At 42.7% G+C, this 12,040-nt stretch overlaps 1 protein-coding gene across 1 annotated transcript in view; it reads left to right on the plus strand.

Annotated features, from left to right (window-relative positions):
• LOC123940709 overlaps window positions 1-12,040 on the plus strand; it is a 47,244-nt gene that overhangs the window by 27,973 nt on the left and 7,231 nt on the right. Inside the window, exons 7-14 of the mRNA XM_046003664.1 lie at window positions 781-825; window positions 1,185-1,232; window positions 1,399-1,445; window positions 1,546-1,595; window positions 1,871-2,088; window positions 2,192-2,442; window positions 4,375-4,509; window positions 7,310-7,448. Coding sequence (XP_045859620.1) covers window positions 781-825; window positions 1,185-1,232; window positions 1,399-1,445; window positions 1,546-1,595; window positions 1,871-2,088; window positions 2,192-2,442; window positions 4,375-4,509; window positions 7,310-7,448 — 933 coding nt within the window. The remainder of the gene's footprint in view (window positions 1-780; window positions 826-1,184; window positions 1,233-1,398; window positions 1,446-1,545; window positions 1,596-1,870; window positions 2,089-2,191; window positions 2,443-4,374; window positions 4,510-7,309; window positions 7,449-12,040) is intronic.

Below are 12,040 nucleotides of genomic sequence, written 5' to 3' on the forward strand. Positions count from 1 at the left end.
AAACCACAGTGTGCCAGGTGGGGAGATGCCCTGAAGGAAATGAATATGTCAGGCAGGCCCTGTTTCAGGGAGGGGGAGTGTGCATGTGTGTCAGAAAAGCCTCTCAGATACGGGCACATTTGAGCAGAGACCACAAAGATGTGAGGGGGCAAGCAACATGAATATTTGTGGGAGGAGACAGTATATGCAAAGGCCCTGATCAGAAGTGTGCTTTGGGGTGGAGACGTGGCAGGTGGTGACTGGAAGGCAGCTGGTGTGGGGAGGCAGGCAGAAGATGAGGTAATGAAGAGCCAGAGCATATAGGGCCTTTCTCCCTGTGGAAGGAATCTGCATGCCAAATCAGAGACCCTTATAGTTGTTCCAGTTTAAGTAGGCCTAAAATCTGGGGCACCTGGGTGGCTCAGTGGGTTAAGCCGCTGCCTTCGGCTCAGGTCATGATCCCAGGGTCCTGGGATCGAGTCCCGCATCGGTCTCTCTGCTCAGCAGCGAGCCTGCTTCCCTCTCTCTCTCTCTGCCTGCCTCTCTGTCTACTTGTGATCTCTCTCTGTCAAATAAATAAAATAAAAATTAAAAAAAAAAATAGGCCTAAAATCTGATGTCAGTTCTTTTCCTCCAAGCTAATGTCTAACCCTAATAGCTAGAGGGCTGAGGCCAGCTGAGCATTATCTTGGGCCGTGGATGAATCTTCAGTGGAGGCTGCCGCTCTCCAGCGGAGACGCTGGCCCTGGGGAGGAATAACTGATGAAGAGATGGCTCATACACCCCTTCTTGTCTTCACAGATGGGGAGCCAGGAGGGTCTTGCGCGGAGGAAGCTTCTGCTCAGAGTAAGAACCGGGCGATGTGCTCACCGCTGGTTCCTCTGCTGCTCTCCCGTGCTTGTGTGAAAGGAGGACGTGTGGGTCCCGTGTAAGGATGATGGTCGCATAGAAAGATCACATAAAGTTTTATGTGCCGAGATGGGGTACACCAAAACTCGAGTCGCGTTCAAGCCTGTTTTCACACCTTAGACCCAGAGTGGGATTGACAGACATAGTGTCTCATGTGTCATTGGATTGACGTGTGGAGGTGTTTAAATACATGTTTAAAGTTCTGTGGGTTGGGAAGCTAAGGTGGGTGCTTGAGTCATGTACGATTTACCCTGTGATTGACTCGTGCCAATGCATGTGTATGATCTCGTTCACAGCGAAAGAGTGGGAGGAGAAAGAATTGCCCAAAGAGCATTTGCATTCAGGTATAAACTGACATTTTCCAAAATATTCTTCCAAATATTGTTATTGCTGAGGGGCATGTGCCTTTGAACTTTGTCATCTCATCCTGTCACATATACTTATTAAAAAATTTGTATTCGAAAATGCCAACCGCATTCATATACATAAAACTTTTTCTCTGTCATTTAGAACTTAAAAAAATCCAACCTCATTGTGAACACTGCAATGTTGAAAATGTAAGTATCTTTTCATTATAGAGTATGATTCTTTAATTCGCTTTAAGAAAGTAACATTACTTGTGTATTACCTGCTTTTATGTGTGTACTTTTTCTCCAGAAACAAAATGAGCAAGTGACCCCCAGGCCGCTTTCCAAGGAACAGTTTTTGTAAGTAGTTGTGAATAGAGAAGACTTAAACATCATCAGTAACTTAACTTCACACATAAAAACAACCCCAGGTAGGGGAAACACAAAACAACATAATTAATTTCACACACTTTATGTGCTTCCTTGGACTATTTTCTTTGGTAGTGATGCTTCTTCAGAATGCTATAGAATTTCATTAGTGCTTTTGAATGAAATTAAAAACATAAATAGTTTTAAGAAGTCCTCTCCCGACCAAACATAAAGACTAAAAAGGTGTTCTTATCTGTCCAATGCAGACTGAAGTTGGACACAGAGGGAACTTACCAGTGCACTGAAACTGGTCTGATATTTGAGGTTAACAGAAAAGTTGACATCAAGTATTGCGTTTTGTCCTGGAGCAAATATGCAGACCTGGTTGTTAAACCCTGGGTTGTCGGTGGACCCTTGTTTGATGTTAAATGTGACCCAACCTGTCTCACCTCCATTCAGTTTCCACATTCCCTCTGCTTGGGTCGTAAGTACTTGTTTCCTAAATGTCTGATTTTTGTGCATGTGTGTGTATGTGTGTGCAACCCGTGTCCTGCCTAGACTGCTGATTTACCTTCATATTTTAACAGACCACAATGCCAATATGACGTTCAAAGTCTTACATGTTAAAAGTTCTGGGGCCTCATTAGAATCTACCGTGGATCATTCTACAACCCACGTCAAATGGCGTGTGAGCTCTCTTTCTCCTGTGGGGCCTGTTATTCAAAGTGAAGAGACTGTGTACCACCACGGGGCCGTGATTCTCTACAAAGCCATTGACCATAACCCATCCTTGTCTTTTCGGGTGTACATAGCAACCAATAACGAGTCCTTCATCAAGGTAAAGTTAACGAGAATGAATAGTAAGTGTTGACTACTTTGTGTTCCAACATGATGCCATGTATGTGGGTCCCATTCTTGTTAACTGAAGTGTCTGCCCTCTGTGGGTCTCATTTGGCGCTCACCTAGAGAGGTCAGAGTGTCAGTGCCTGGGTCGTGCCAAGTACTCTGGTTGCGGGAGGGCAATCATTCTGATCGAAGCAGAAGAGGGCAGGGGTCTGGGACTTCAGCGGGAAGAAACGCAACTCACAGGAAAATGAAAAAGAATAAATGTTTGGTAAACAAGTGTCTCTTGGGCCACAGAGGACTTTGCTTAAACAGGCCTTGCTATGTTCCTCCCTGTCTCCCATACCTAGGTCGTGTGCTGGTGTCGTTATCTCTAGTGACAGTTCTCTTTCTGGAGCAGGTCCTCTATCCGAATTCTTTTTTTCTTTTTTTTAAAAGATTTTATTTATTTATTCGAGAGAGTGAGAGAGAGCACAAGACGGGGTGAGAGGCAGAGGGAGAAGCAGACTCCCTGCTGAGCGAGGAGCCTGATGCAGGACTTGATCCCAGGACCTGACCTGAGCCGAAGGCAGAAGCTTAACTGACTGAGCCACGCCGGCGCCCTGTCCAAATTCTTTTACGCAGTTGTCAGGGAGGTTAAAAGCCTTTCCTGAATCTGTTGGGTTTCAGTTGCCTTTTTAAAAAAATTGTTTGAATTAGTTTTTTTTAAATATTTAAAAATTTTTAAAAAATTCCAGTATCGTTAACATACAGTGTTATCTTAGTTTTAGGTGAACAGTACAGTGATTCCTCAATTCTATACATTACTCAGGGCTAATCGTGATAAGTGTACTCTTAATCTCCTTCACCTATTCACCCATGCCCCCACCCTTCATGCCAAAGTGGCCCATCTTGAGGTACCCAGCCCTTGGCCCCCTCCAAGGTCACACTGCCTATCTCCAGTGTTTTTAGGTTATAGTGTTTTGATGGCTTTAAACATAAGTTATATTGATTGTAATTGGTGATATATATTAAAATTTAAGAACTCCATTAAGTAATATGTTTTTAGTTTCTTCCTAAGAAGGTGAAATATGCTTCTTATTATCATTATTAAAGTTAATACTTTCAGTTGGGAAACTGAAATACTTTCAGTCTTCAAAATGGAGTCAAAAGAATTCCATGTAAATTCACTTAATTAAAAGGGTGTTCTCTCTCTTCCCGGGAAGCTGGGTGAGAAGCTGATTCTGCTGCTGGAACAATAGGAGCATGGCATGGTTAGGGCAGGATGGGCTTCCTGTTGATGCTGTAGTTTTACACCTTCTGGGATTGACTATTTTTTTCCTGTGTAGGAAGATTTCCTTGCACTTTGCATTCAGGAAACCCATATTTCACGTCCAGCTCTACAGCTGCTGCACAAGGGAGCCTGGGCCAAAGTCTCTCATTTGCCATTGTGGGGCATTCGAACTATGTGTATAAAATCAGTAGCACGTCTGGGACTGTGGTGAGGCCAGGGCTGGAAACACATAGTGCCGGGCAGAAGCAAGCTCTGCGTAAAGGGGAACTGTGTACAATAAAGTAGTTGCTTTCTGTTCACACGACGGACAGATAATCAGTGCAAACGTGTAATGCTGGCACTCATTTAATTTTCTCAAATCCTTCAGAAGCAAACTTTTGGTGCTAGCCAGGGTGTGTGTGTGTGTGTTGCTTTTGGATGTAGTGCTTGGGCAGAAAGAGGTTTGGAGACCTAGAAGCCTGCAGCGCGGGTCTGAGGTGCCTTATTAGCCTCTGCGGTGTTTCTTTTTAGGGCGCCGTGAAGGTGTTTCCATCGCGGTCGTTCTGTAGGGGGACATGAAGGGAATGCTGGGGGCACGTGCACTGCCTGGGCACTTAACGGTTCTTACAGTTGTTACTGATGCATTTCACAGCCCAAACCTATTTCTGCCTTTAGGATATTTCCAAGTCAGTAAAGCACTCCTCTAAGAAATTCATGAAAATTGACAAGCCTCCTGTTTGCCAGAAGTTATTGCAGAACGGGAAGAAATACAGACTGATCAGTGAACCAGAAGCTGAAATCACCCCAGAGGTATCTTAAAAAAACCACTTGGAGTAGCAGCAGGGATGTATATTTTGTAGCTAAGGTTATTTTGAAGGTTTTAAAAGAATTCATTTTGTTTTCATTTATATTCACAGGAAAGCCATTGTTTTTCTAAACTTGCAGCTTGTTCCAAAGATGCTGTTGAATTTCAGAATTAATTTGCCACCATTGCAGAAATAGGCTATTTAGTCTTTTTTCCTTTCGAAAGGTTTTACATTTTCCTGAGTTTTTAAAATTAAATTCTTCAAACAATATTAGCTTCAAAGGAATAAAAACCTTCAGTATAATTTTAAGTCACAGAGCACTGGAGGTTAATGGGAAAGAGTTGCTAACAAGGTTATCGGCTTTTTCTTACTGGAAGGCATTTGAAAAATAGTTGTGGGAGCAAATTGTCACTAGATTTCAGCTATTCACTGTATACACCATGACATTTGTAGGCGATTTCCGTTTCCTGTAAGTGACAAAGTTATTTTCGAAACTTATTTTCGAAACTTATTTTCATTGCGTGCTCTGACTGCGTGCTGCAGCTTAGCTAACTAGACATCTCTGTGGAAATTCTTTTTGTACACCCCTTTGTTTTTTTCTTAGTCTGTGAAAAATTGAAAATGTGTTTTGATTCCATTACATTAAAATATGAAACAAGAGGGAGCTGATGGGGGTGGCCCGTGTTGCATTACCATACTAGCAGAGGCCTCGGGCCCTGTAGAAGCGGTCAGGTTGGGCAGACAGCCTTCCATACCTTCCTTTCCAGTTGCAAAGGGTTTCTTCCCACCTGGTGTTTTTTGAGTTTCACAACATTGAGGCTGAAGAGAGTGGCCTCCAGTAACGTGCAGAGCAGGCTAGCGAGCTGCCTGCGTCCCACACCCAGGTGGCAGATGAGCCTGGCCCTGAGCCCACTCTGCCCTTGGCCCCTAATGCAACAGTCTTTGCACCGGGACCTGAGAGGCTGATTCCTAGCCTTTGTGAGCTGATCAAGCCCTGGCAGGTGCTACCTCAAGGTGATCATGAGAAGCCAGCTACAGTCTTGTCTGGGGGGTGGAATTAAATTCGAAGGGTTTGCTTAGAATGGTGTGATTCTTGGCCTTTGCTGCAAAATAGAATTTGCAGGGGAGCTTTGAAAAAAGTCTGTGGCCTGGGTCCTACCGCCAGAGATGCTGACTTAATTGCTCTGGGAGTAGCCTTGGCATTGGGCTTGTTAAAGCTCCCAGGGTGACTGTACTGTGCTGCCAAGAGGGAGAGCCACTAGGAGAGGGAATAATACACACCGAATGGTCCATCTGACTGGGAAGGGACTGAGGTGGTCCCTAGAGGTGTCACTTACACAAGATGGTGGTGGTGGGAGGGCTTTAAATAGTCTAGTTCTGTCACCAATTGTATGCTCTCTCTTTACCAAATCTCTGGGCTAATGGGGCTAGTCTCCCAGGATTGCCCTAATGATTATGCAAGGTAGTGGTTTTGGGGCACTCTGAGAGTTGTGAAACTCTGTTAAATCTAAGGTGTTCTTACTGATTTTAGACCATTAGGTGATTTGTTTAACTGACATTTATCAAAGGTACCTATTACAAGTCAGTCTAGGATACGAGCTAAGAGTTAAAAAATGAGTAAGTTGTGATCTTTTCCTTCAAAAGATGCTAGGATACAGAGAGACATACTATAGTCATGTAAAGAATAATTTTTTTTAAAGATTTTATTCATTTATTTGACAGACAGAGATCTCAAGTAGGCGGAGAGACAGGCAGAGAAAGAGAGAGGGAGGAGGAAGCGGGCCTCCCGCTGAAGAATAATTTTAATGTGTAATGTATGACCATAGAGATGGGTACAGTGGATTTCCGGGAAAAGTTCCTATGTGGTGATATTTGTTCTGGGTTGGAAGGGAGAGGGATTCATTGGGAGAGACAACCTTCCTGGAAGAAGGAACTGGGCGTGCCTAAGTGAGGTGATGGGGCTGTGCAGCTGGGCTCTAGGCACCAGACAAATGGGAATGGGAAATGGGAATGCGAGGGCTTTGGGAGAGAAAGCTCTTGGCTTTGTAGGCCTTGGTGACCCATGGTGAGGATAATGCTAGTGGTTTATAATGGAAAGGGAAGGGACAGGGTAAGACTGTTGGTTTTTAAAGGTGATGCCCAGTGTAGTTCAATGATTTTTCCTTTTTTTTTTTTTAAGTAAATTTCTCCCTGCAGACTTGCTAGCCAGTCTGGAGAGGAGAGAAGGTCCGAGGCATGGGGCAGTCTATGTAGTGGTTAAGTGTAGTGGTTGTGTGTAGGTGCGAATTCAGTTCTCCCACTTCCTAGATGTGGATTTGGCCATTTAGCTTCTCTGAGATCTTTATCCATAAAATAGCAATGAAAATGTTTGTGGGGGCAAGGTGGTGTTCAATGAGGAATGTGGACGAAATAAGCAGTGTGGTTCTGTAAATGTCTTGAATCGTTTCAGGTTGTGGAATGATTGAAGTGAAATCAGTGAGGGAGTTTAAAAGGACTTAGGAAAGGGTGATTAGTTTGGGAACATGAAACACTGAACCCAAGAAAGGGCTGAAAATTTACGCCTTAAAAAAATAGGGCCAAAGTACTGGAAGCCTCAATGAGGGAGAAAAGCAGGTCTGAGTTAAGAAGGACTGGAAGAAGCAAGAGAATCAGAGGATCTGTGATTACGGGATGAGATCAGAATCTCAGTGAGCATTCAAGTCAGCAGTGACCCCTTTACCATTCCTTACTCGACATTTTATGTTGCCAACTAATGCAGCTTTTATTTAAAAAAAAAAAAAATTCACTTTTTTTTTTTTTTAAAGGAAATTGAATTTGTTGATGGTTCACTTTTAAAATTGAAAAGTTACATTGAAGTGTATTTGGAGCAGCCAGTGGAGTTTAAATTACTTTTAGTCGAAATGGATTCTGAAGAAATTGTATGGAAAGCAAAACTGAGAGAATGTAAGTGTTTTGAATCTTTAATGAAAACTCAGGTTTGGGGGGCAGTTGGGGTATGAACACAAGTAGAATGATTGTTCTATTATATATATATATATATATATATATATATAAAACATCTAAAGATCTGATTAAGAGATGGAGAGCCCAGCGAGGCTCTGGTTCTCAGGCACCCATAGCCAGACCCCTTGGTCAGTGGGTAGTTCAGTGAGGTGTGGACGCTTCAGGCAGTAGGTGGGCTTAGCCAATAGAGGATTTGGGTTTTATTTTTTTACCTCTTTTACCGTTCTGAGGTTTGGATCTCAGACTTTTTTTTTTTTTTTCAATTTAATTTAATTTTATTTTTTCAGTATTCCAAGATTCATTGTTTATGCACCACACTCAGGGCTCCATGCAATATGTGCCCTCCTTACTACCCACCACCAGGTTCACCCATCCCCCTACACCCTTCCCCTCTAAAACCCTCCCTTTGTTTCTCAGAGTCCACAGTCTCTCGTGGTTCATCTCCCTGTCTGATTTCCCCTAACTCACTTCTCCTCTCCATCTCCCAATGTCCTCCGTGTTATTCCTTATGCTCCACAAGTAAGTGAAACTTACTCTCTTGACTCTTGACTCTCTGCTTGACTTATTTCACTCAGCGTAATCTCCTCCAGTCCCATCCATGTTGATAGAAAAGTTGGGTGTTCATCCTTTCTGGTGGAGGCATAATACTCCATTGTATGTATGGACCACATCTTCTTTATCCATTCATCTGTTGAAGGGCATCTTGGCTCCTTCCACAATTTGGCGACTGTGGCCATTGTTGCTATGAACGTTGGGGTACAGATGGCCCTTCTTTTCACTACATCTGTATCTTTGGGGCAAATATCCCAGTAGTGCAATTGCAGGGTCATAAGGTAGCTCTATTTTTAATTTCTTAAGGAATCTCCACACTGTTTTCCAAAGTGGCTGCACCAACTTGCGTTCCCACCAACAGTGTAAGAGGGTTCCCCTTTCCCTATACCCTCTCCAAAACTTGTTGTTTACTGTCTTGTTGATTTTGGCCATTCTAACTGGTGTAAGTTGATATCTCAAGGTGGTTTTGATTTGAATCTCCCTGATGACTAATGATGGTGAACATTTTTTCATGTGTCTGTTAGCCATTTGTATGTCTTCTTTGGAGAAGTGTCTGTTCATATCTTCTGTCCATTTTTTGACGTGATTATCTGTTTTGTGTGTGTTGAGTTTGAGGAGTTCTTTATATAGATCGTGGATATCAGCCCTTTGTCTTTAGTGTCATTTGCGAATATCTTCTCCCATTCCATGGGTTGCCTCTTTGTTTTGTTGACTGTTTGCTTTGCTGTGCAGAAGCTTTGGTCCCAAAAGTTCATTTTCGCTTTTGTTTCCTTTGCCTTTGGAGACATATCTTGAAAGAAGTTGCTGTGGCCAATGTGGAAGAGGTTCTCCTCTATGTTCTCCTCTAGCATTTTGATAGATTTCTGCCTCACGTTGAGGTCTTTTATCCACTTTGAGTTTATCTATGTATATGGTGTAAGAGAATGGTTGAGTATCCTTCTTCTATACATAGCTGTCCAATTTTCCCAGCACCATTTATTGAAGAGACTGTTTTTTTTCCACTGGATATTTTTTCCTGCTTTGTCAAAGATGATTTGACCATAAAGTTTCAGGTCCATATCTGGGCTCTCTACTCTGTTCCACTGGCCTATGTGTCTTTTTTTGTGCCAGTACCATGCTGTACTTTGTAGTAAAGCTTGAAATCAGGCAATGTGATACCCTCAGTTTTGTTTTTCTTTTTTAACATTTCCTTAGCAATTCGTGGTCTCTACTAGTTCCATACAAATTTTAGGATTGTTTGTTCCAGCTCTTTGAAAAATGCTGGTGGAATTTTGATCGGGATGGCACTGAAAATATAGATTGCTCTAGGCAGTATAGACATTTTAACAGTGTTTATTCTTCCAATCCATGAGCATGGATTGCTCTTCCATCTTTTTGTGTCTTCTTCAATTTCTTTCATGAATGTTCTGTAGTAAAGACCCCACCAAAAAGGAGAATTTCAGACCAATATTCCTGAGGAATATGGATGCCAAGATTCTCAACAAGATCCTAGCTAATAGGATCCAACAAACATTAAAAAGATTGGGGAGGGGAGGCGAACCATAAGAGACTATGTACTCTGAAAAACAACCTGAGGGTTTTGAAGGGTCAGGGGTGGGAGGTTGGGGCAACCTGAGGGTTTTGAAGGGTCAGGGGTGGGAGGTTGGGGGAACAGGTGGTGGGTAATGGGGAGGGCACGTTTTGCATGGAGCACTGGGTGTTGTGCAAAAAGAATGAATACTGTTACACTGAAAAAATAAATAAAATGAAAAAAAAAAAAAAAAAGATTATCCACCATAACCAGGTAGAATTTATCCCTGGGATACAAGAGTGGTTCAACATTCACAAATCAAGCAATGTGACAGAACAAATCAATAAGAGAAGAGAGAAGAACCACATGGTCCTCTCAATTGACGCAGAAAAAGCATTTGACAAGATATAGCATCCATTCCTGATTATGACAATTCAAAGTATAGGGGTGGAGGGAACATTCTTCAACTTTATAAAATACATCTATGAAAAACCCATAGCAATTATCATCCTCAATGGGGAAAAGCTGACAGCTTTCCCTTTGAGATCAGGAACACAACAAGGGTGCCCACTCTCACCACTCTTGTTCAGCATAGTACTAGAAGACCTAGCAACAGCAATCAGACAACAAAGAGAAATAAAAGGTATTCAAATTGGCAAAGAAGAAGTCAAGCTCTTTCTCTTCACAGATGACATGATACTTTATGTGGAAAACTCAAAAGATTCCACCCCCAAACTACTAGAACTCATACAACAATTCAGTAATGTGGCAGGATACAAAATCAATGCACAGAAATCAGTTGCTCTCTTATACACAACAATGAAAATATAAAAAGGGAAATTAGAAAATCAGGTCCATTTACCATAGCACCAAGAACCATAAGATGCCTGGGAATAAACCTAACCAAAGAAGTAAAGGACCTTTACTCGAGGATCTCGTACATTTTAATGTGAATTAGGGGTGTCCTGACAAAGTCTGTCCCATGACCTGGATGTACATTTGCATTTTGGCTGATCTCCTGCCTCATTTGTGTCCCCCTGCCTATCTGATCAGTGAACTGTCGCTCCTGCTGTGTGATTATGGCTCTGCGGTGGGAACGCTTTCCCTCATTTATGATTTCGGTGCTGGGAAGTCCTCCGGTGACAACCTCTTCAATATCCTCTCCTGCCCTGGGAGGAGTTGGAGAGGGCTGCCGCTGATGTGGACTGCCTCCAGAAGAGTGGAGATGGAGGAGGACACCCCGGAGCTGCCCTTGGCTGCCTCCTCGGGCAGGTCTGACCTTGACCTCCAATTCTCTTTGAAGAAGGTTATTAAAACAACAGACATGTGTCTAGTGAGCACATTTTAGAGCTATAAGGGAAGCAGAAGTGTGGATTGGGGGTGAGGTCCTCTGGGTTCTAGTTCCAGCCCTAGAATTGACCAGCTCTCTGTGGGAGTGTGGACAAGTCACTGAACCTGCCCGTGGCTGTTGTAGCCTCCTCTGCAAAGGGCACAGGGTTCCCTCCTGCCAGTGCCACATGTTTGTAGTAGAAATTATTTTTGTATCATTTGCATTTTGAATTATAATATCTTAACTCTTTCCCAGTATCATACGCAATCCAGTATCATTCCAAAAAACAGCGTAAGTAGTAAATGCCATTAGCAGGATATCAGAGTTTTAACCCACTCTTCTATTCATTTCATCCTCCAGAATTTTTATTTGTTATACAAGTGTAATAATAACAAGGATCTGTTAAATATTTTGTAAGCCTCTTCAACGTCTGAGCAACATTTGAGTCCATTTTCAGCTAGTTTCTTTTGTACCCATCGGGGCATGGGTAGACAGATGAATTAGGTCGCTGCTCGTGATGACGTGGCATGAGTGCTGTGTGCTGGGCATACCTGGATGTCTTCCTGCCGTGCAGACTGCTGCCTGTTAGGTCTGCATTTCCTGTCCTGTCTTTATACTCTAGCAGAGAAACCGGATCGAAGCCTTTTGGAATCTCAGTCCTTGTTTAAGCATGAGCCTTTTTGGTAGATGGGATTGATTCTTATTCTCAGTGTTATACTCTTAAGTTAGCTAGTTTGAAACAGGCCCTTTTATCTGAGCCAAAGTTATTTACCCATAATCTTCGTTGGGGCTGGGTCTTGTGGATTGTGTTGTTTTTTGGGTTTTAGTTATTTGTTCAAATAAATGAACCTGAAAGATGTTACTTTTTGGTCACAACTAATGGTACTTTAATAGAGGTATTCAGTATGTAGCAATCTGAGTAACATGTTTTCTAGGCTAAGAACCAGTCTTTTGGTCATTTTAAAGACCACTTTATAAGACCTCTTATGCTTTTTTTTTTTTTTAAATGTTTATTCGACAGATAGAGATCACAAGTAGGCAGAGAGGCAGGCAGAGAGAGAGGAAAGCAGAGAGCCCGATGTGGGGCTTGATCCCAGGACCCCGGGATCATGACCTGAGCTGAAGGCAGAGGCTTTAACC

This window comes from Meles meles, chromosome 4 (genome assembly GCF_922984935.1).
Source record: "Meles meles chromosome 4, mMelMel3.1 paternal haplotype, whole genome shotgun sequence".
NCBI classification, from domain to species: domain Eukaryota; kingdom Metazoa; phylum Chordata; class Mammalia; order Carnivora; family Mustelidae; genus Meles; species Meles meles.